Genomic DNA, 25003 nt, shown 5'->3' with positions numbered 1-25003 from the left:
TCTGACATTTAGGAAGTCAGTGAGCATACATAAAATGCTCTTCACAAGCATTCTTAATTTTTAACATTGTTGGCATAGATTTGTTGTTTGCTAAAGATAACCCTGTTCAAGTTTGACTGGACCATAGGGCATAGCTCCAAAATACAGCTGACCAGCATACCTGAAAGGAAGTAACATAAGGCTGATCAAGCTAAAGTTGCCAAACAAAGAATCACAGGCAAGACCTACATATTTTGTCTTTCAAGTCTTTCTTGAGGGGAAACCAATTCCAAAGAAAGACCATTTCCTGGAGGAACAGCTTATACCTAACAGATCAATCATCCTAAACCTTCAAAAAATAAATACACGCTACCAGGGTACCAGTAACATCAACCACCAGGTCTTCAACAGAGTTTCTGTCCTGGTACCATGGAACCAAGAGGAAAGAGACCTCTTGATCACAAACTCCCCGCCTCCATAATTGTCATTATCTCCTCCTATTTGTGTTCTTTCTTGTTATTCTATTTATCTAGGAATTATTCTACCCTACCGTTCTCCAATTTTGAACAGTGGAAGTGTGGCACATGCACATGAAGAATGCACAGAAAGAAAATTCTCCATGGGTTAAATAAATCCTTAATCTCCTACAGCTGTTGCTCGATAAAGTATTTTCTTTCTCTTGCAAATCCTATGAAACTGAACTCAGTCAGCTGTAAATGACTATATAAATAACACTTAAGCCAGCTCATACGTATTGCCTTAAAACCCGTATTGTAAGGCATTTGTTGGCTGGGAGAGAGGGAGGGAATTAAAAGACTAGACACCAGATTAAAACTAAAATTTTAGACAGTACTGACATTTAATCTGTTCAGAGTTTGACCATCTATTCGTTGGCTAAGTAATGGGTTTCAGTATCAAAATATTAATATGCTCCAAGTTATAGTGAACTGACTTGAGGAAAATTGCCAATAGTAGCTTGTAAGCTACTTTTCAAAATTCTCTTCTGCACTAATAAAGAATAATGTATTGTATTAATTAGTATCAATGTATTTAATTTTAACCTAATGACAAGACAAGCTTGTTGCTCTAACAGGTGTGCTGCTTTATTTTTAGTCTAGTAGTAATAACCATAACATATATATAACATCAAAACTACACTTGATCTTGGTTCTTTTTACACACTTTAATGAATTTTACAAGAAATACTGACACCTTTGTCAAGAGGCAATGTAGTCCCTTTGGGACTTGGTGGATATTAAGTCCCCACACAGGTAGCTTCTGGTTCCCACACCATACAGCTATACATCCTGGTGAGTGGGTCAGACTGCATCACCTAAAAATCATACTGTTACACATGTGTGCTTCTAACGCTTTCGGAAGTCAGGTGAGTAATTGCCAATCTGTCAAGCCATAACATTCACAGGACTTTACCTTGTCAGCCTGTGTCTTCTGCTGAGCTTCTAAGTTCCCACCCATAACAGAATAAATGTTGATCCACCCATCAAAAGTGGCAGCAGAGAAGACTGAAGGATTCCTAGGACACCACTGGACGTCAAAGCACCACTGACTCCGAATGGGTAACTCGTAAACCACCTATCACAGAAAGAGAGAAGGCAGAAGCACAACACAAATAGCCCCCTGCTTTCCCCAAATTACTTGCCCACAGCAAGTGTGTCACACTATTTACATATCACCACTGTATACAAGACTCTTATTTTTGCTCCTTGAAGGACACATTTGCAACTGAGTTACAGTGCACTGAGCCCAAACAGCAGAAAGCCACAGAAAGCTGCTATACAATAGGATTTTGATTGGAGAACAAAATCCAAAAGCAACAAGTCAGTTTTTCTCTGCTTTCTAAGCACTACTGTATCAGAGTACTATAGTATTGTCGCACCTGCTGTTAACCAAGGGAGACACACCAGAAAACAACACAAGAAAAACAGAAGCCAAAAGGCAAGAAGGTGTCATGAGCAAGAACACGTAAACAGAAAGAACAGTCTGGAATAACAAATTTAACAAGGAAAATAAAAGCCTACAGAAAAAAGTAGAACAACAAAACAGGACTGTAATAGGTGCAGATGAACTATGAAGGATATTGCAGCCAACAAGTTTCTGGTCCAGCACTCAAAAATCCAAAGTTCAATTCATGGCCCAGTCACAGACTTCCTGCCTGATGTTGGGCAACTCACTAACACAACCTTGACTTTGAACCTCCAGTTTGTAAAACAAAGAGATTTCCTGTATGCCTCACAGGCACAAAGCACAGAGAATCACAGCTTCCTTCTCTGTGGGAGCATGAGCTGTGTTTTCTGTTCCCAGGTATAAAACCTTGCATCTGCTTATATTAAAATCTAGATTGCTAAATTTAAAAACAAAACAAACAAAAAACCCAAAACAAAACAACCCAAAACCCAAAAAACCCTGAAAAACCAAAAAATCACCAAATAATCCCAAAAAACAAAGAAGTCAACCCTTCCCCCAAACTTACCAGATCAGCCATTCTGTATAACTGTACTGTCCTTACTACTGAAAACCTTCCCAGCTTTTGTATCACCTGAAAATTTTCTGTTCATTGGTACCAAGTCAAGAAGATCTCCCTAACAATAGTTTATGCATAAATGTCTAACTTCAATTTGGGCTCTGCAAATCTACAGCAGCATGCATAAAGATGAGCCAGCGGCATTAAAATTGTTTTTTAAAAATTTTTCCGCAAAAACACAGTGAAAAGACTTTCATAAAAATTAGCCATCAGGAACATTTCAGAGTCTGATTCTCTTCTAACCTCTAGACATCTGTACAGAGTGAGCATGAAATCCCATGAAACCACAACAGCAGCATTTCATGCATTTTATGAAAATGGATTAATTTTTTTCCATGCCCCTAACACAAAGGTGGTCAGCTAAGTGAAATTGTCCCATTAAATGAATCCAGCCTGGGGCTCCCAGCTGGACTTTGTTCAGTATTGTTAGAGTACTTTCCCCATGCTCTCATCAAGATCGACTGCGTGAATTTTGTTCAAAGTTCAAAATTAAGTTTTATCCAGAAATTCAGCATTGCATGAGTAGGTATGCAGAAAAATTTTTACACAGCCCTATTTTAATTCAGGTGATACCTAAATATTTCAAAGATAGCAATTTTGAGACACATGACTAGATAAGCACATGCATGTGAAACCACTGTACTATGAATAAAGTTTACACACATTTTTAATTACATTGTTTCCCTCTCAATGACCCTAACAAATGCTCCTCATTCTCCTTCAAGTTTTCCCCCAAAAAACTTACTACCTTAGGAGAATAAAGAAGAAACAAATGGACACAGAGAACACTACATGTGTGAACATAGCAAGAGTAATCATAATTAGTTGAAACTAAGTTTTAGTTAAAACTTTCTTCTCTCTATGATCGCTGGACAGAGATATATCAGAGAAAATCTCTGCCTGTCTCTGTTGTTTTCAGTCTGGATATGGACAACACTCTCATTCACTCCAGACAGAAAGAGTGCAGAAGACATACTGGAGGAAATTATATTGGCACTCCACAGGGATACAGAGAAGGGACACACACATAGTGTAGACACAACTCTATAAAGCAGACCACATGTACTTATAGCTGTGGTTATGTACCTCCCCCATACTTGGGTTCCAGCACAAGATCCGGTTGTCTTTGGCGCTACTCAACAGCAGTTCAGGATCAGCCTGGCACCAAGAGACAGAGAGAACTCCCCTAAAATAGATCAGAAAGAAACCAGTCATATTTCGTACCCAGTTCACTCTCCTACCCTGTCACCAAGAAAGCAGCATGCACCAGCACTTAAGCTCAGAAATGCTAGTTCTCATCTCCACCCTCAACCAGATTCATCTGTGAAACAAAGCAGCCTTGCAAAAACCCCTAGTTCTCCTAAGTCCAGTCTCCCAGATGTCTGCCTTCTAAAGATTGAGATCCTTGAAAAGGCAACACAAGCAGGCCCTCACCTCGTGTGCCCTTCCAGCTGGCTCAAAGGAGAGGTAGCAAAACGTAAGTCCCATATTTGGATCACTGGGAAGCGGTCATCCTCAGAGGAAAGGACCAGCTGGGTTGCAACTTCGGGATGCCAGGCCATTCCTGAACAATGCATCTAGGGACAAAAATAGCATAGGCTGAAAATTCAGCAAAGCAAGCTGGCAATAGCACAAATGGCCCAGAGCCACGTCATTCTACAGTTAACTCACCTAGAATGCTTGACACAAAGCAAGTCTAGCAATGTCTTGCTGTGGGAAGCAAGTATTTCTACCTTCTCTACACAGCAAAAAATCCACTAACCATACAGAAGTTGAAGGACTAGTTCAAAGTTGACCTAGCAAGACAGCTGGGATTAAAACACAGGAAGCTTCTCATAAATGAGCTGTGAACATAGGAACTGAATGCAAGGGTGCCCTAATTTTAGGAACAGCTAGGTGTCTTGTTTCTCCCTTTCACTAGGGGAAAAAAAGAGAGAGGCGCTTTGATGCTACAGCTCCAAGAGAACCAGTCCCAACAGCTCCCACAATAAAAACACTTGTTCCCAAGAGCCTGTGCCACTGCTTTGCAGTCACATGTGGCATGTTGTAAACTAGTTAGAACCACAGCCTTTCCTCCACTCACTCTGTTGCTGTGGTCACTGACTTTGATGATAGGCTCATTCTTCCTGAGGTCCCAGACGACAGCCTTGCCACTGGGGTGAGCGGAGGACAGGATATGCTGCACCTGCCGATTCCAGGACACCACACTGATGTCTTCATGAGGCTGCCAAGACAGGAAAGGCCACACATCCATTATGCCCATGTTGAGGGAACACTAATCACAGGATTCTGACACTAGCTTAACTAAGGGATTTGATGATATATAGATTCCTCTCTTCAATCACTGATCAACTAACTGTAAATATCAGCAGCACTGACCAGAAAGACTGGGGAGCATGGAAAGTCAGTCTTTACTCAGAGTACAGTGGACAGTCAAATTCTATGGGGGAACGTCACCTGGAAAAGCACCTTTGCCTTTTGGGAGCAGGTACTGGATTCTGCATTGGCATTCTGCATTCTGTTATAAATCAGTCCAGAGAGAACTGCAGCGGAGAGAACATAGATGCTTCTACCCTGACTCCTGGGATGAACTTAAATGGAAAGATGACCTTGCGCAATATTTCAGGAGTGCAGCGAGATGGAAAATGATGAAGTATTCAAGGCTAATTGTCCTTACTGTATCTACCGCAATGCAGGAGATAGGCAAGGAAACAAATGGGAGGCTTATTGGAGGAAAAACCTGGCCTGCTTTTAGGCAAGTTTACTATGATTTTTCCACTTTCAGGAGCTGATTACCCTGAATAACATAATCAGCATCAGAAGATCAGAAAAGTCTTCCTCTTCAAACTCAGGAAACACTACCTGGGAGTAATAGCCAAGATGCATTAAATGGCTCACTGGCTCTGCTAGGGATATTGCTTTCATGAGATATGAAAAGGTTCAGCTGAAGCCTGAAATAAATTCATTCCTCAGAGAAGGTCCAATAAACCTTCTTAATCCATCACACATGCCCCAGCTGGATCACAAGATAAACTGGTCAGTTACTTGATTCAAATCCACAAAGAGCTTATCCATCCATCCAAAGTGAATCCTTCCAGAGCTTGTCAGCCTACCTCCCCTCCCTTTACAACACTCTTTACACCTCCCCAGAATGAAGCTGATCAGTCACTTCTGATTCATCTTTCTCCTGACAGACATCAAGGTCATTCCCCCTTCTGAGACTGACTAGACCAGGATGACTCCACACACTCACATCTTTTTGCCTTGCCTACTGAGATATAAAACTGGAGGGGTATTGCCCAGAGGAAAGCTCGTTTACCTGTGATTTAGCCCCTGGAGTCATAGGCACACTGAAGTTATTCAAGTCCCAAATGAAAATTTCAGAATCATTGGCTCCAGAAGCCAAGAGGTTACTCTGTAGAAAAAAAGAAAAGCTCAGCTGAGTTTCCTGCTCACAGGGAAAGAGGATGGATTTCTTAAAAATAAATGTAAGCAAAACCCCCAAAATCTTCCAAAGTCAGATGACAGCTGCATTTCACAGCCACTGGTAAGCAGAAACATACTAACTGGATTATACACCAAGCACACCTCTGGCCTCTGTGCCTTCAGCTGTGCCATGGTACAGACCTGTTCAAAATTTGTCTAGCAAACTACATGTTCAGGTGGCTGCTGTTACTCATCATGAAACTCTGCCACAGGCCTGGAAGCCACTGTCTCTGGCCAGCGGAGCCTTTGCCCTGCATCCTGGCACCAAGGACATTTCTTCTGAGAAGATGCAGGCTTCCCACAAGGGTCTGCAGACAACTTTCAGTTTGCCTTTGTGCTACCACGAGAACTTGTGTTCTGTTCACTACTTGCTTATGTTGCAGTCCCTTCAAGTGCGATCAGAGTCCTACTGAGTTAGACACCAACTGAACAAATAAAAAAAAGAAGTTCTGATTTCAAATGGGTAATGGTCTAACATGTAACAGTATTACAAGACATGTTTTTACAGAGAGCTAAGAGACTTGATCAAGGTCACAGGGGAATTCAGTGGCAAAGCTGTGAATAGAACCCAAATCTGAATCCCAAACCAGCCTTGTGTCACAACTACCATGCCTCTTTCAAGTTAAAAGCTGTTCCTTCAGTTTATAAATCTCTATACACAAGGGAAAAACATTTTTTAACATGGAGGTTAACTTTCCTTTGGTTATAAGTACCTTAGTGCTGCATACCTGGAAAGGGTTGAAGTCAAGAGCTCGAACAGGACCTGAATGCTTCTCTGTCTGCCCAATTACAGGCTCGCTCTTTGAAGCCAAGATGCGGTGCACACTGTACATTGTCAGTACACCATTATCCCCTCCACCAATGATCACTCCGGAGGGTTCCGGAGACCCATTTCCAAAGTTACCCCAGATCAGCTTATGAAACCTAAAAAAGAAGAAAATAAAGATGGCGTAGGCCACAATATTTGGTGGAAGTCAAGACATCCTCTGCGTTACCAAAAACCACATCCATGTTCCGACCTATCAAACATAACCATCAGTCTGCACCTTAAATAATCATTTCCCTTTAAAGAGGACTGTGGCTCTTGCATGTAAAAAAAGATATTAGCTTCTTTCCAAAGATCTTTAAAGGGAACTTACAAAGGAAGAGCTTGTCTCTCTCTGTTTTGTTTTGTTTGTTTAAAATGTTTAGGACCTCGTATGGGATTTGGTGGGTGAAATCCTCTAACCTACACTATATAGAAAATTAGATTAGAGGACTATGTGCCTTCCTTTCCAGAGCTGTTATCTGAAAAATATGTTTACCCCCTTTAAAATCTGCTAGTTAGAAATCAAGGCTGTGTTTTACACTGGGTGCAAATGTCACCCACACTCATGAGCCTAAGAAATCACCTTGTCTTAAAAAGCTGGAAAATAAGTTTCACTCTGCCTCTAGTCTCTTTATTGCAAATCATTGGCCCCAGCAAATTCACATGATACAGAATGACTCTACTGACTGACTACCATATAAGTCCTTTCAGATTTCTCCAATGGTCCAACTACTCTACTTTTAACACCCAACATGATTTGTGTCGACAAAAACTTTCCATTCTTGAAGACAGAGGTCAACTGATCCAAAAGATCACTTTATACCCCAAAAACATGATCTCCTCCTCTCCTTCCTTGTACCAGAAAAGCCCTTTTCAATTCTACTGACTGATACATCAGTATGAGCCTCTAGTACCTGTTTGAGGCAGGAAGTGTTCCTTTCTGCTTCATGTCCAGGGAGGGATCCCTGAAGTCAACCTCAAATATTTCCAAGGTGGCATTTGTACTGAAGGATGCATCCAGCTGCTGGGCAGATGTTCCTAGCAGAAGTACAAGGGCAACACAAGTGGGCACTTTTTTCAAGAGCACAAGATACAAAAAGAGCAAGGCACTGGAAACCTATTTTTCATAGTCAACACAACCTTGGTGGTGTGCCCATTCAAAGAGAGGACATGTCTGAACACCTCAGAAAGAGGAACCAACAATTACGACAAAGACTGTGAAAGAAATTAGAACTTCTTCAAGAAATTCTGGGCACCAGGGTCACTGTTGCGCAAATAACTTTCTCTCTTGGGATAGATATAATTCACATACCCTCTTCCAAGCAGCCACGGCTTCTGATATTAAGTCCTTATCTAAATTACAAATGCAGTCGCATCACAAAACCCAGCTACAATTATGATCCCAAATGCTTCTATATACTGCTCCTCAATCATGACCAGATGTCTTGATCAGACCTTCTAAACCTAGTCTACAGCTAAAGTTCTTCAACCGTAGCCAACTAAACACACCCCAATGACCCACAGACAGCTAGCAGTCACACAGTGGTGGCTTCCTTCCTTCTAGCTTACAGAATAAAAGCTAAAAATTGATTTAACATTGCCTAATGGGACACTGCCAGGCAAACAGTCACCCAGTTACCACAGGGATGCTTTGTAACTGCCTATGGCATGGAAAGTGCCCAAGAGACTATTAAAAAGCAGTACAACTTATGAAACTATGCCGTTTCTGATCTACAGCGCACCGAAGCCAAGACCTTTGGTCCAACCAAAACTCTGGCCTTATTAGAGAAACACAAAATAGACTATTTACCCCAAAAATGGGCACGTTGCTTTTAAGGCAACAGTTGAACTTTTGTCACTTTCTTTTGATAGTCATCCCTGAAAAAAAGTCAAAACAACATGGCAGTGCTGCACAACCCAGGCAGGAGACAGAGCTGACTAGTTCTCATGTTGGGCAGACAACTGTGGTGGGTTGACCATGGCTGGATGCCAGGTGCCCACCAAAGCTGCTCTATTGCTCCCCCTCCTCAGCTGGACAGGGGAGAGAAAATATAATGAAAGGCTCATGAGTCAAGATAAGGACAGGGAGATGACTCACCAGTTACTGTCACGGGCAAAACAGACTCGACTTGGGGAAATTAGTTTAATTTATTACCAATCAAATCAGAGTAGAATAATGAGAAATAAAAACTAAATCTTAAACCACTTTCCCCCCACCTCTCCCTTCTTCCCAGGCTTAACTTTACTCCTGAATTCTCTACCTCCTCCCCCCCAGCAGTGCAGGGGGATGGGGAATGGGGGTTCCAGTCAGTTCATCACACGTTGTTTCTGCCGCTCCTTCCTCCTCAGGGGGAGGACTCCTCACACTCTTCCCCTGCTCCAGCGTGGGGTCCCTCCCAGGGGAGACAGTCCTCCATGAACTTCTCCAATGTGAGTGCGTCCCACGGGCTGCAGTTCTTCATGAACTGCTCCACTGTGGGTCTCTTCCACGGGGTACAGTCCTTCAGGAACAGACTGCTCCAGTGTGAGTCCCCCATGGGGTCAAAAGTCCTGTCAGTAAACCTGCTCCAGTGTGGGCTCCTCTCTCCATGGGTCCACAGGTCCTGCCAGGAGCCCACTCCAGCGCAGGCTTCCCAGAGGGTCACAGCCTCCTTCAGGCATCCACCTGCTCCTGCATGTGGTCCTCCACAGGCTGCAGGTGGATATCTGCTCCACCGTGGATCTCCATGGGCTGCAGGGGGACAGCCTGCCTCACCATGGTCTTTACCACGGACTGCAGGGGACATTCTGCTCCGGTGCCTGGAGCACCTCCTCCCCCTCCTTCTTCACTGATCTTGGTGTCTGCAGAGTTGTTCCTCTCACATATTCGCCCTCCTCTCTCCAGCTACGGTTGCTGTCGCACAGGGTTTTTTTTCCCCCCTTCTTTATGTTATCACAGAGGCACTACCACCGTCACTGATGGGCTCGGCCTTGGCCAGCAGTAGGTCCATCTTGGAGCCGGCTGGCATTGGCTCTATTGGACATAGGGGAAGCTTCTCACAGAAGCCACCCCTGTAGCCCCCCTGCTACCAAAACCTTGCCATGCAAACCCAATACAACAACCCAAGCTGTCAGTTCCACACAGACACTAAACTCACCTACTGCCAACTCAGTGAACAGGCTGACTTTGTGCTTCAGGAAATAAAATTACTATAACAATAGTAAATAATGAATAATATCAACAAAATGCAAATGTAAGGTTTTGCAGAAGTATTGCAAATTGACTATTAACCAAAACAGGCAACTTTAGAGAGAAGAGGTTTCTACTATTTGATTGTCAAGCCACGTGATAATGGGTGAAGACCAGCAAAAGTAAAACTGAGCTTAAATGAACATGACTAGAATGGACTTTTTTCTTCCCCACAGACATACCAAGTATGTAACCTTATTTTGTTTTATTTTTCATAGCAAGCAGGTATTGGAGTTCATACAGACTTAATTAGAAGTTAGATCAAAAAAGCCACATATTCACCCTTTGAAAATCATTGGCCTTTAAGGTGTCAAAGTTGGGCATAAAAGTAAACCTCTACCGGTCACTTTAAAAAAAATGAAAGCTGTAATGTTTTCAGTATATTGCTTGTAAATTTTCTAGAGATTATTAAGGTGGGAACTGTTGAAAGTTAAAACCAATACAACTCTACATAAAATCTCTCTGTGACTCATACCGTAATATTTACCAATTGTGAAGACCTTTACCTGTTGCTAGATAAATGGGGTGGTTGTTTGCTGGACTCCATGCCTGGACAGCTGTTCGCTCAATTTCCTTTAGCTTCATTTTCTAGGCTCTAGAAGAAATTTCACACAGTGGTTAGAATAGCCACACAAAGCCAACACGAAAATAATCACACCAGTAACAAAATATCCCCCTTACCAAGATACCATGAGAACAAATTGCTCTCAATAGAGAGAAGTTACTTGCTACTTCCTGAGGTAGTGAATACAGTTTTACTGGAATGACTTAGGGTATTTTAGAATTAAAAAAAACCACAATCCCAGCTGTCTGACCCCAGATTTTCTTTCATATATAGCCCTCTTTTTCATATGCCCCAATTACAGGAGAGTTTCAGAAAAAGGAAGGGGATCTAAATTAAACAACATACTCAAGTCTTCAGTCCAGGCTGGTTTAAATCAGCTGCAGAAATTAATTTAAACAAATGTATTTGCAAAGCACTAGTTGCTCTTTCTGAACAAGCTGATGTCAGTATATACATTGGCAAAAAGGGAGCAGAAAGAATCTCAGGGCAGGCTAAATTCCAAGCAGAAAAGTGACGTGGCAACAGAAAACAAAGTGCAATGCTGTCGTGTGCCAATTCCGTTAATGTACTTTGTTCTCGCTCCTCTGAGAAGCAAAAGGAAAAAATCGTTTGACTTTCTGCTTGGGTTTGTAAATGGCAGAAGAAGGTGAGAAGAAGCGATCCAGAAGTAACTACTGGGTTTCAATCTCAGCTCTGACAACAATTCTTCCTATTTACTCTGCATAGATCAACTAACACCTGTAAAACAGGAACTCAACTTCCCCATGTCACTGGAGAGAGATTAGTTGGGCAATAATGTAGCAGGATAACTGAAAGTCAAACATCAACAGCAGGCAGCCAGGAGGCTGCAAAACTGAATATAAATACAAATTACTGTTCCACGTAGGATTCCATTCTCACTGAGAAGTACGCACCCAGCACCTCTCCATCCCAGAGTATGCCCAGGCTTTCTAGGCCTGTGAGCAACATAAATGATGTGTGGACATATAATTCACAGGCTAGCGGGGTCACTCTCACAAGCAGTTCCTAAACCTTTCAAGCTTGGCTGCAGTGCAGCCTTTTAACTCTAGCTGAACAGAGCTGCTAACTATGCACTCAGATGATATCATGCTCAATAAAGTAAAACTGTCAGCAGGCAGCACAGCAAAACACTCTGCATCTTGCCAGCTCACTGTGATTAACCTCTTCTGGTTACTTGACACTGTGTTAGCCCAGCTGACAGTTAAACCACAGTCTGCACCACACAGCCCTCTGTTCAGATGCAGGGCTACAAGCGTCAGTGCTTCAGAGTTTGGCCTTACTCAGGCCAGAGTATGGATGTTTATTTGTAACCAAGTTCATAAAGGTAGCTTGCTGTGGCCAGCCCACTGTCTGGCCAAACCATCCAAGAAAAAAAACAACCCAGTTTTGAAAAAGCCTTCTGTCACCTTGTGGCTTTTATGAAGCTATGGTCTCCTGAGCCCCACACAAGGGGAAATCTGGTCAGCATGACTTCCTGGGCTCAGACCTCCTGGCTAATAACTCCACACCCTTTTTAGGGTTTCTTCACCACCACCAGTCAGAAGATAAGGACGGACACTCTCTCTCTCTCCCCCATGCACTATCAGGATATGCTGTTTGATTAGAATGTATTTAATGCTTTTTAGCATTAGCCTGCAGCAGTATCTCCCAAAGCTCAAACTGCCTCTTGCTATTCTCACATTAACCTTATCCCAACTCAGCTGAGGCCCAGAGGAATCTGAACAGAACTCTGTACAATAAAACAAGTGCAACTATTTCCTCATGCAGCCTAGGAACAGAGGTGGAAAGGTCACCTCCTCCTCATCACTATAACAGACCTCTAAAGCTTACTCTCCAATCTTCTAGCACATACTCTGCAGGCTGCTCATTAGGGCTCCATCACATTTTCTCTGCCAAGAAGTTCCAGCACCTACTCATCTGTCTCCTATACTACTGCAGGAACACTGTCCAGGTCTCCTCCCTTCATCAGCAGGGGGGAATGAAAATATCCCCAGGAGGAGTCAAGTGAATCTGCTAGCAACAGCCTACTGCACAAGGCACTACCTGACTCCCCTGACGTGGGGGAGCAGGCCAGCTGGTATGTTCCTTACCAATCCCTTTCTTGCCTCTTCCTCCTCCAGTTACAATCCATCAGCTGTGGGAGCTGGCTGTACATACAGGCCTCACTGCTTCTTGGCTTTTAAGAGGGCAACTCCCCTGCAAACCTTATTAGACAACAGCCAAGAGACCTCTTCCCTCTAGTAAATTAACTGGTAAGGAAACAATGAAGAATACAACCATCACAAACTTAGCCAGGTGAATGGTACAAGCTCCCCCTCTTTACCCTCTGTGCTGGACCGACTGCATGGCTGGCACAATTTGCATTTAACATGCAAACAAAGATAAGCCACAAAAACTGTGCAAAACCATATTGATCAATTGTCCAGCTTTTCTTGTCAATAGAGCATTTTGCATAAGAAAGTCAACATTACTGTTCTCTTTTCACAAACTTAAGTCAGGACAGAACGTGAAGGTAAAGTGTCTTGCCCATGGTAACTCACCTAGACATAGGAAAGCAAACAAGGCACCATTTAGAGTGGCTCAATATCAACAGAACAACTGTAGGAGTGCTGAATCATAGGTATTTAACAGGTACACTGTGTCCCTGGTCCTCAAGGCAAAGCAGCAGTAGTGCCAACAGACTTGAGAAGGCCCACAGGAGACGCATAAGAAGCCAAAAGATCACAGTATCACACCATCTCTTAAGCACCTCCTACCAGTTCAGCTCCATTGCAGCTGAGGTTCTGCAGGGATGCAGCAGCACCTCCTCCTTAAGTCAGTGGGCTCTGAGTTTGGAAGGGGAAAAAAAAAAAGCCTGATTTGAGTCTTACTCTTAGAGGAGTGATCCTTCTATACACTGTGCATGTCTGTATCCAGGACAGGACTCATGATCCTTAAAGCAGAAAGCCCTTCTTTAGCAACCTCTTGTGGCTGCCTGAGAAAAATTCACAAGTATTGAACTCTTCCACAGGAGACTTTTTAGGGAGAGGTTGCCACCTGCTGTCATCTCCCAAAATAGCATCTAAGACTTCTGAGAAAGCTCATGCTTTCCTCAGGACCTCTAATTAATTAATCATGACAATTCCTCCTCCTCCTCCTCCTTCTACAGACATCCGATTACAGATCTAACGTATTAACGAATCTCAGCCCCAAAGGGAGTTGCAGGACAGAAGCAGCATTTCCCCGCAGCCTCCCCCTGCCATGGTTTCCTGCACAGTGTCCTTAAAAGGTAACAGTGTCTGCAAAGCAAAACCCAGCAGGTCAGAGCACTCCCCACCACTAAGAAATGGAGAGCACACAGCTAAACAGTGAAAAGTAAAAGCACGTGTTCTCAAATCATGACGGACCCTGTAAACAATGCTGACAGAGGCAAAAATTCCTCACCTATGTTAACTTGAAATACTTGTGGCTTTAAAGTACATTATAAAAGACCGTGGTTGTTGTTGTATCAGCTAATTGACCCTCAAAGCTGCCATGATAATCATCCCTGTATCGCTCTAGTGAGGCCTTCTCTCTCTTGCACCACCCAAATACTGTCAATCAGAAACCCTGTCCTACTGACTTTCCCAATCCTCCTCCTGCCACTGGGCACCCAACTGTTCCTCTTCGAACAGTTCCTGCTGATATTGGACTTCCAGCACAGCACAAAAGGGAGCTGATAGCCTGACTCCCCTTAGTTAAAGGTGAAACTTGGGCAGAACAGAAAAGACTTGTCCAAGGTCACCCAGGTGACAAGCAGCCACCCTAAGAATCAAAAAAGGCCTCTCAGCCATGACACAACAGTTAAGACACAAACCATCCTACAGTCTCCACATCCCAGGGTCAATTTAAAACCTTCGTACTGCCCCTTCCCTTTGCATTGCTCTGACCCTCTCCTTTCGCAGCTCCCCAATACCCTGCAGCCAGGCTGTTGTCGTAAGTGCTTATTATAAACCCCGATTACAGAAGGCACAGAGACACTAATCTCAGCTAACCATTGGTGTTTGCAAGGTGGGGCTGTTGCAGAGCAGGGCTCAGCACATTCCTCCATGACAGCTCCCATGGTATATAAAGAAACTTCTTGTGCTCCGAGCACTTTCAAAAGCTATTGCTAAGTGCCACAGCATTGTACAGATGGGAGTGTGTATACACATATCTAGTCAGCTTGCTCCACGCAACAGCATTACACTGTGAAAAAGAGGAAAAGCCTAGGAAGAAAACATTGACCTCGGACACCGGGTGTCACAAACAGGCTCTCGGCTACGCCAGAGGCCTCTCCGCGGCCCAGGTCAAACAGCGTAGCTCCCCGCAGGCGCTCCCCGCCTGCTGCTGCCCAGAAGCCGGCCCGCCGGCGGAGGGGAAACAAGCTCCGGGGCTCCCGGGGCAGCGGGGTCTGGACAGAGCCACGGGACCTGGGGACGGAGCCGGCGCAGCGACAGCAGGGCGGGCAGGGTAGCAAAGCAGGCCTGGGTTGCGGGGGGGACGGGGGCGAGGAGCCCGGCCCCGGGGCGCGGCAGGGCAGGGGCGCCGCAGGCGGGGGTGGGCCGGCCCGGGGGCGGCTCACGGGCCCCTGCCCCCCGTGGCGGGGCTGAGGGGCGCGAGGGCCGGGGCAGGAGCAGCCGCTCGCGTCAGGCCGAGCGGAGCGGAGCGGAGGAGGCGGCGGCAGGGGAGGAGGAAGGAGGGGGAGGCGGGCGGCGGCCCTTACCGGCTCGCTGCCGTCCCCGCCGCGCCGCCGACCCAAGCCCGAACGGCTCCCGCAGCTGAGCCCTCACGACGGTGGCCGCCGGGAGCCGAAAAGCCCCCGCCCGCGAAGCGCCGCCCGTGACCCCGCCCCCGCGGCGCCGGAGGGAGCGCGCGCCGCCCGCGCCTGCGCCTGCGCAGGAGCCAGCCTCAGGCGGCGGCTGGGGGTCTCACCGCTGCGGTACCGCCGGCCGCCCCGGGGCCGCCGCGCAGGGCGGGAGCCGTCACCGCCGACAAGGGTGCGGGAAACCGCCCCCTTGGGGGGTTCGGCCGCTACCGCCCTTCGGGTGTGTCCCGAAAGTGTGTGGGGGCTGCTTTCAGTCTCTCCTGAGCAGGTTCAGGGTGCCTCTTCCTCAGCCGCGGCACCACAGCCGTGGGCCTCAGCAGCAGCCAGGGCTCAGCACGGGGCTCCCAAGCCAAGACGCTCCCAGGCACCATTTCTGTTTTTACGGTACTTGAATTTGCTCCATTCACTAGTCCGAAATGGTTTGTGCTGTTGAGCCAACTAGGGCAAGCGCCCCGCTGGACCTGTAATTTGTGAACAGAGAAGGACTTGTGGGTGATGTGACGGTTGTCTTGGGCATAGCAATCACAATATGTTAGGTTTTGATTCTTGGAGAAGTAAGGAGGGGGGTCAGCAGAACTGCCACCTTGGACTTCCGGAGGGCAGACTTTGGTCTGTTAGGGAGACTGGTTGACAGAGTCCCTTGGGAGGCAGGCCTGAAGGGCAAAGGAGTCCAGGAAGGCTGGACATTCTTCAAGAAGGAGATCTTAAAGGCTCAAGAGCAGGCCATCCCCAAGTGCCAAAAGATTAGCTGTCGGGGAAGAAGACCGGCCTGGCTGAACAGAGATTTGGCTGGAACTCAGGAAAAAAAGGAGAGTTTATGACCCTTGGAAGAAGGGTCAGGCAACTCAAGAGGACTACAAGGGTGTCGTGAGGTTATGCAGGGAGAAAATTAGACGGGCCAAAGCCCAACTAGAACTTAATCTGGCTACTGACATAAAAGGCAATTAAAAATATTTCTATAAATACCTTAGCAGCAAAAGAAGGGCTAAGAAGAATCTGAATCCTTTATTGGACACGGGGGAAAACATAGTGACAAAGGATGAGGAACAGGCTGAGGTACTTCATGCCTTCTTTGCCTCAGTCTTTAATAGTCAGACCAGTTGTTCTCTGGGTACCCAGCCCCCTGAGCTGGAAGACAAGGACAGGGAGCAGAATGAAGCCTCCATAATCCAAGGGGAAATGCCTAGTGACCTGCTCCACCACTTAGACACACACAAGTCTATGGGGCCAGATGGAATCCACCCAAGGGTACTGAGCGAGCTGGCAGAAGTGCTCACCGAGCCACTTCCAATCATTTATCAGCAGTCCTGGCTAACTGGGGAGGTCCCAGTTGACTGGAGGTTAGCAAATGTGATGCCCATCTACAGGAAGGGCTGGAAGCAGGATCCAGGGAACTACAGGCCTGTCAGCCTGACCTTGGTGCTGGGGAAGGCTATGGAGCAGATCATCACAGGACACGCAGGTGATCAGGCCCAGTCAGCATGGGTTTATGAAAGGCAGGTCCTGCTTGACCAACCTGATCTCCTTCTATGACAAGGTGACCCACTTAGTGGATGAGGGAAAGGCTGTGGATGTTGTCTACTTAGACTTTAGTAAAGCCTTTGACACTGTTTCCCATAACATTCTCCTGCAGAAAGTGGCTGCTCATGGCTTGGATGGGCGTACTCTTCACTAGGTAAAAAACTGGCTGGATGGCCGGGCCCAAAGAGTGGTGGTGAATGGAGTTAAATCCAGTTGGTGGCTGGTCACAAGTGGTGTTCCCCAGGGCTCAGTATTGGGGCCAGTTCTGTTTGATATCTTTATCAATGATCTGGACAAGGGGACCGAGTGCACCCTCAGTAAGTTTGCAGACAACACCAAGTTGTGTGGGAGTGTTGATCTGCTTGAGGGTAGGAAGGCTCTACAGAGGCACCTGGACAGGCTGGATCGATGGGCTGAGGCCAACTGTATGAGGTTCAACAAGGCCAAGTGCCAGGTCCTGCACTGGGGTCACAACAACCCCATGCAACGCTACAGGCTTGGAGAAGAGTGGCTGGAAAGCTGCCAGGCAGAAAAGGACCCAGGAGTGTTGGTTGACAGCCGCCTGAATGTGAGCCAGCAGTGTGCCCAGGTGGCCAAGAAGGCCAATGGCATCCTGAGTTGTATCAAAAATAGCGTGGCCAGCAGGACTAGGGAAGTGATTGTCCCCCTGTACGCAGCACTGAGGCTGCACCTCGAATACTGTGTTCAGTTTTGGGCCCCTCACTACAAGAGAGACATTGAGGTGCTGGAGCGTGTCCAGAGAAGGGCAACGAAGCTGGTGAAGGGTCTAGAGCACAAGTCTGATGAGGAGCGGCTGAGGGAACTGGGGTTGTTTAGCCTGGAGAAAAGGAGGCTGCGGGGAGACCTTATCACTCTCTACAGCTACCTGAAAAGAGGTTGTAGCGAGGTGGGGATCGGTTTCTTCTCCCAAGCAACAAGCAACAGGACAAGAGGAAATGGCCTCAGGTTGCGCCAGGGGAGGTTTAGATTGGGTATTAGGAAAAATTTCTTCACCAAAAGGGTTGTCAAGCATTGGAACAGGCTGCCCAGGGAAGTGGTTGAGTCACCATCCCTGGAGGTATATAAAAGATGTGTAGATGTGGTGCTTAGGGACATGGTTCAGTGGTGGACTTGGCAGTGCTAGGTTAATGGTTGGACTCGATGATCTTAAAGGTCTTTTCCAACCTAAATGATTCTACGATTCTATGCTGTAGGCCAAGGAACACCATAGCTGGAGCCAGGGTCTGCTGCCTCTGAAGTCACCCCCCCAGAAGATCTTTGCCTCAGCTACAGATTTAAGCCTTCCTGAGAGGGCATGCAGAAGGGAAAGGTGCACAGCTTAGGAATATATTTTCCTAAAAGCATTTTAGTTGCCAGGAAAAAAAAAAGCAGAAGGGTCACCTCTCTCCTTTTTTCAGAAAATGTGCCTATACTACAAAGCCCATTTTTAAGGATTTCTGAGCCATATTCTCTGCCCAACTCATTATGCCTTCCCCATGAAGAAAAACATCATTAAGATACTGGTTAGAGATGGGCTGGATGTGAAACTCCCCAGAGGAGGCGGCAGCAAACAATGCTGGGGCAGGGCAGCCATGTGGTGTGCTGTACAATAAGCTAGATGGGCCTCAACCTGCCTCTGTGCAACTGCTGCATTATTGTTTTGTATACACCAAGATAAGGTTCCTGTTACTGCTCTGATCATTTTCATTTTACTTGAAGACTCTTAAAACTCTCACAACATTGTATATAGTGCTGTCACATAACTGCTATGGAATGATAATTCTTACTCAAGTATCCCTAAGGAGTGTTTTCCCCTGCATAACACTTTGTAACAGAATGCAGTTTCAAGGTCCCCACAGCTCAAAAAATACTTTAAAAACCCTTCTGGGGTAAAACATCATTGTCTGTAATTTAAAAGTAAGCATTTCTGTACCTAGAAGAAAAAGTGACAGCTTACAAAAGCCAGGAGGAATGGTGATGGTTCAGCACCTCCAAAGAGGTTAGTTTATCTCCACATACATATTTGTATGTCCTAGCATTCAATCATGTAATTCCCTTGAACATACACCATTATAGAAACACCTACACAGAGATCAAGCTAACTATCCTTTAGAATCTGGGGTTAAAAATCATTATAGATTGAAAAATTGTGAATCACTGTCTTCAAATACCTGCTTCTCTTAAAACACAAAACTATGAGTCATGACAGGGTGTTGAGAGCAGAGCACAGCATCCAGTTTATAGGAAGCACCCAAAAGAGCCCAAGCCCTTAGCCTTCTGTGATCACCCACTCCTGCAGCCAAACAGCGGGGTCCAAGACATAGCACAGGGGAGCTGGGAGAACTTTCACTGTAAATCAGTACTGAAGGTACTGTCTCCTCCAGTAACAAGGGGAAAAATGTATGTTAAGGGAAGAGTGGAGCTGGAAAAATATAGGAGCTTAATAAAATTCTATGTATAACTTTCCCAAGCAAACTGCTGATGAAGCCATAGGAGGCCCTAGACCAGTGGTTTGCAGCAAGACAGGCAGACTTCATGGGTCAGACATAACTCCAACCCTGATGGATGAGCTCAGGCCATCCAGGAGCAACTTGGGCATCTGTGCTCTTGGACCAAAGCCCTAGGCGCAGAACAGGTCTGGCCAGAGTTGGACTTGCTCATGAGCCTTTTCGTACCACTGCTGTCCACAGCTCTGCTGTCAGCGTCAAGCCGTACGCTGCAAGGCTCTGTGCCTCACTAGTGCTCCCTACTGGTTGTACAAGCTTCACTTAAGAGGGCGTCTAGAGCAGGAAGAGGTCAAAGCCAAATCCCCATAAGGACAGACAGTTACTCACACAGTGTAAGACTCCCAAGCACTGGCACTTGCCAGTCTGGTTCTGCTTGTCACTTCACATTAAATGATGACACTCTAGTTCAACTCCAAGCAGCACCTGCAGGAAGTTGGTAACACCAATATCTCCTACATAAACACGCCTAGCTAAGGAATGTTTGTGCACAAGGTACATGAACTAGCAGCAGTGCTAGGACTGCACTCAGAACTTTGCCCCACAGACACTAGCCCGTTTAGAAAAATGGCAAAGGTCATTCCATTTCATTGGCCACCGTTCCGCCTCCTCAAAACAACAGAAGATAACTAGCACAGTAGGTATCATCGATATATTTCACTGCAGTTAGTGGTTGAACATTGAAGAACAAGTGTTAACATATGCCGCAGTGGACGCTCGGGAAGGTGCCATCCCCAGCAGAGCTGACACAGGAGAAACATAGCACTTCAACAACTTTCAGATTTCATAGTGCGTCACCACTGGTGGCTCTTTATTGGGGTCTCCTCCTCTCTCCAGATACAGGTCATTGAAGGGATATTGCTTCGGTCCCTACAGGGAGAAATGAAGAATGGCAAATTCATCACATTCACCAAGCAAGTTAAGGGGTAAGGGGAAAATGTCTCATCCCATCCCACCCCCACACAAATCAAAGCTTGTCATTTACGACTTAAGCTTCTATTTAAGTGCTTCAGCAGGAATATTAGAGTACAAGGAAAGTAAATTCAGAGATAGAGTTCTTTGTATAAACCTGTGTCCTTTAACAGAAACATCAAGGTGGTCTTGCATTTAATCTTAACCAACAGTTTGTCTCACAGCATGAGGATAATATACTGCAAAAGCTGTTTGTGTATTCAGATGTATTTTTCAGAAGTACATTCCAAATAATCCAGATCATGAGATACAACTAAAAACACAGGGCAAGAGAAGAGATAAAGCATCTCCCTTGAGCAGATGCACACAGGTAAGGAGAATACCTAGACTAAAGAAGGGATACTATAAGAAGCATAGCTTAAAATTAGTTCCCTGTGAACAGGAACTGCTCACTATGAAACAGAACCTGTGAGCTGAGCTGAGCCAAGCCAGTCAACAGACCAACTCAGGCTGGATGAGGCCTTGGCCCATCCCCTGCCAGCAGCAGGGTTTTGCATTCACACTCATCACTCAGCTTCAACAAAACCACTCTTCCAGGCATCAGCAGTGACAAGAAACACAGCTACTTCTCCTCCCTTTACCCAAGGGTGTCACTCACCACAGGCCTGTAAGATGGATACATCTCTCCAAGACCAAACATGATCAGCATGGTACCCAAAAAGACAAGGAAGTGTTTGCGCATGGTGTGCCAGGGAACTGGAGTGGGGGTTGTATCAACACGGTTCCGAATATACATGTCAAAGTCCCAGTGCATCTAAAGAACAAAGGAAAATGGCTGCGCATTTACCAACAGTGCTCAAGCTGCTTTTATCAAGGGAAGAAGTGCTTTACAGCATTCACAAAACTGCCAGAAGCTGTTTCATGTCTACCCCGCAAGTGGAGATAAAACCACAAAGGAGATAAGTGATTTACCTACAGTCACAGCAATTTGTCACTTACAGTAAAACTCAGGACTCCAAATTCCATCCTATGCTTATACCAGGCAATATGCTTAATTATAGGATAGCAGCAGCTTTTATTTACATGCATAATCACTCCACCTTAGATTTGTTCCCCAGCACTGTTGAAAAGGCATGGTATAAATCAGTACCCTCGTTTATGGAAGTTCAGTCACATACCCAAACAGAAGTAGCAGTGTTATTTCAAACAAAGCAGCAACTATACCTGCCACTTGGAAGCTGGTTCCTCAAAACAGGTAGAGCACCTGCCACTGTTACTCCATGACAAAAGCAGGGCTGGTAGCAAGCTAATGCCCTTCCTGATTGAAGCAGGAGGGCATTTAAGCTTCTGCCTTGAAGTATACATAGGCAGAACATGCTTGGGACTTCCCTATAGTCTCCTTTCACATTAATGAAAGCAGAGAACTCATTAATTTGCAGCTCAAGTACTGCCTCTAGCTCCCCAGCTTTCCCCTTTGCACACAGAGCCGTTTGCTATCAAAGCCAGAGAGCCAGACTGAGCAGAATTCAGTTGCCTAAACAGAGGCATCTGCTGACACCTGGAATGCACCCGTATATTCCACTTGGTCCCCCACTGCCAACCCCATGCACAAGGGTACCTATACAAGCCTTCCTGTACCAAGCACCACAACAACACAGAATTACCACAGGTTTTTTCATGTGCTTCTACAGTCATTACAACATGCACTTTACTGTGGTACACATGCTATGATGCTCTGGCATGTTTATACTATGATATATTACATACACATGCTTAGATAATCTCTGCTTTTAGTCAGGAGAGCTCAAGTCAATTACCAAGTTCAGTAATCACCGTTAGATTCCGCCATTCACAGAAAGACCACGCACTAACTGAAAAGTTACTCCTGACAAGGAGTTTGAGGAACTTAAATTTTGAACTTAGTTAACATAGGTGCTCTATTCATCCATTTCTCTTAAGGATATCTTGCAAACTTTCTTCAGAGAAAACCTCATTTGTATTCTATCCCAAAACAACCCTGGGGTAATAAAGCAGCAATAGCTGCTTCCCCTGTACTAAAAGGGCTTTACTCAAACGATGGCTTCTTTGCTAAATGATTCTGAACTAAGCCCTTAAACTGAGCCAGATCACGCAAAGAAAAGGGATGAGACTTTCCTATTCCTACAGAGAAACTTAAGTTTGTACAGTCTCCCTCCTCCTATGTAATAAGATGTTCACATTCCTCAGCACTTTCAAAATATTTACCTCTTTGGCCATAGCCTAAGTTTCCCTCCAACTGACCATCCCTGCTTGCATAGGCAACGCACACCTGCACTTGGGAATGCAATTACACAAATAATTAAACAGGAAACACTAACAAGATGTGCATGTTAGTATTTAGTAACAGTATCATTGTAATCATAATGAAAAGTACTGTTAGCATTCCTACCGGCTCTCCCCAGTTATGCCTCATGTCTGGCTGGTCCCACTGGTACCAGGGGTCTCTCTCATGAAGGGACTTATTAGGGAGCTTGGGATAGTCACCATACCTGTGAGAAACAGACAAAAAACCAAACATACAAGAAATGTGTATTAATTGAGAAATATTTTGTAGAAGACACTATAGGATAGGCCTATGGAAATGGAAGACTTAAATAGTACTTTGTTTTTATACCTCCTACATATATACTTTTTTTTAAATGCATACATGCAACTAGCACAACAATCATCACCTTGATACCAGTCATTGTAACAAACAGCGTTCCTCAAAGTGGCCTTTTTGGGCTATACTAGCTGGAAGAAGATGCAAGCTTAACTGAAATACAGAACCCTAGTTGTCTAGCATTTTGCAGATGTCAAAGTACTCCCCTGAAATCTTTATTCCAGAGACAGCTTTCAGTTCATCCCTCTTAGCCTTGCATTACAACACCATACGAAGTCTCTCATACAGTATTTTATTCACACAGGCCTCCAACTCATTCCATTTGTTCCTGTTTTAAAACACTGATGTGTGCCTTCAAAGCTCTAAGCTCACAGCACAGTGTCTCCAAGCATTCAACAGAGACTACCAGCCTGCAGCACCTCTCCACAAAGGCAGGAGGTGCTGGCCTTGGCCTGCTCCCCGGCTGCAGAGCCACGGCACCCCCCAGCTCACCCAAAGCCGTCGTCGGGGTAGGGCTCGTAGTCTTCCACCCGCATGTTGTACTTCTTTGCGGCTGCTGCCCGCTCCTCCGGTGTCCGGGGGTACGGCCCGGGCATCAGGTCCTTGGACATCTCCGAGGCTGGCGGAAGAGCAACAAGGCAGGGTGGCCGCGGGTCCCGCCCGCAGCCGCAGCCGCAGCCAGGCTGGGGAGGTCGCGCCGCCCTCACACCCCGACCCCGGAGTCACCGGCCCACCGCCCCAAGGACACCCGCCGCCGGCCGAGGCCGCCGGCCGAGGCCCCCCGCTTCCGTCGCCCCGCTCACCCGCCCGCGCCCCTGGGGGCACCGGCGCGGCGGCCCGCGCCGCCCACAGCCGGGCGGCCGCCCACTGCCAGAGGACACCACGGGCCCCGGCCGCCGCCATCACCTCCACCGCGCAGGCGCGGCCGACGGTGGCCGGTAGGGCCCTAGTGGGGCGGGGCTAGCGCGGGGGCGGGGCTAGCTCGGGGGCGGGGCCACCCCGGCCACCGCCTGCGCTGAAGGGTACGAATCCCCTGTCCAAGGCATTAGTTAATCAGCCGCTGTTATTATAATATTGACATAAGAGCTAATGGACGGAAGGGGCATCGGTGCGATATTTTGCTCTGCTGTCATCATCTGAAGCGGGGTAATGGGAATTTATGGCAGGTATTACCTTCCAGGCGCGGGGCAGCCTCCTGCGGAGCAGCTGGGTCGATGCTCAGTCGGATCAATGCCGTGGCTGGCAGTGTTATGCAAATTGCCTTCTTTGTATCAGTATCAATATTGTTAAAGTTAATACCCGAATGTAATCGTCTTATCCCGTGGAGCCAGGGAAACGCGAACAGCTGAAACGGCACGTTAATTTAGTGATGCTATTCTTCAAACATAAGCTATATATTATTGTAGATAAAATCGATATGAGCATTAAAGGATTTTGCAGTTTACTTCATTATGTAAACTCTGTGGTAGTTGAACTCATTTTCCTTCAGTTATTCACATCAGCCATAATGGGTAATGTCTCTATAACGATCTACATTAGAAACCTTTGCAGATCAAAAACTATCATGGACAATTTGTCAGTAAAGTCATTCCTTCTAATAACAACATTAATTGTAAACCTACTAATTGAATGAAGATAGTGATGAACCACAACAATGTATCTGAGATACAGCGTGCCTGAGGTGGGGGCATTGTCACAGGCTAGAATAGGGTCCTTCCACTTATCCCAAAGAAAGGCCTTGTCGTGTCGTTTCAGGGACAATGTCTTAATTCAGCCAACTCCCTTACAACCGAGTGTGCGGTGAAGTTACTATGTCAACTAGTTATTTAATAAAGTTACTAACTCAGAGCCCAGCCCTCCAGCGCAGAGGCTGCTGGTGTTTTCCGTGGAGCAGCGTTGGGTGCCTGTCCCACCTCTGCAGCGCACGGCGCTTTGGGGACAGCAGCATCGCGATGGAAGCGGGGACCTTC

The 25003-nt window shown here is 46.1% G+C and overlaps 2 protein-coding genes across 4 annotated transcripts in view; both read right to left on the bottom strand.

Annotated features, from left to right (window-relative positions):
• SEC31B (SEC31 homolog B, COPII coat complex component) overlaps positions 1-15465 on the bottom strand; it is a 37667-nt gene extending 22202 nt beyond the window's left edge. Inside the window, exons 1-9 of one of the 3 annotated variants that reach the window (XR_012043787.1) lie at positions 15354-15465; positions 10551-10639; positions 7730-7853; positions 6736-6931; positions 5841-5936; positions 4605-4745; positions 3956-4098; positions 3608-3707; positions 1411-1572 (exon numbers count right to left, since the gene is read on the bottom strand). Coding sequence is in view for 2 of the 3 variants with exons in the window: in XM_072870128.1 (XP_072726229.1) it covers positions 1411-1572; positions 3608-3707; positions 3956-4098; positions 4605-4745; positions 5841-5936; positions 6736-6931; positions 7730-7853; positions 10551-10629 (1041 nt within the window). In the remaining variant the exon portion in view is untranslated. Of the gene's footprint in view, positions 1-1410; positions 1573-3607; positions 3708-3955; positions 4099-4604; positions 4746-5840; positions 5937-6735; positions 6932-7729; positions 7854-10550; positions 10640-13386; positions 13407-15353 lie in introns of those variants that run through there. The other 2 variants (XM_072870128.1, XM_072870130.1) reach the window with 2 other exon arrangements.
• Positions 15466-20117: 4652 nt separating this feature from the next.
• NDUFB8 (NADH:ubiquinone oxidoreductase subunit B8) lies at positions 20118-23977 on the bottom strand. The gene is made up of 5 exons (XM_072870099.1): positions 23837-23977; positions 23526-23652; positions 22821-22920; positions 21051-21206; positions 20118-20350 (listed from the first exon to the last, which is right to left on the bottom strand). Exons 1-5 carry the CDS (start codon positions 23934-23936, stop codon positions 20258-20260), a joined length of 576 nt encoding a protein of 191 aa, XP_072726200.1. The 5' UTR covers positions 23937-23977; the 3' UTR covers positions 20118-20257.
• Between the last annotated feature and the right edge of the window lie 1026 nt (positions 23978-25003).

Source organism: Ciconia boyciana, chromosome 8 (genome assembly GCF_034638445.1).
Source record: "Ciconia boyciana chromosome 8, ASM3463844v1, whole genome shotgun sequence".
Classification (NCBI taxonomy): Eukaryota; Metazoa; Chordata; class Aves; order Ciconiiformes; family Ciconiidae; genus Ciconia; species Ciconia boyciana.
Note: the sequence above shows the minus strand (reverse complement) of the source record. Positions and strands in the feature narration are given on the sequence as shown.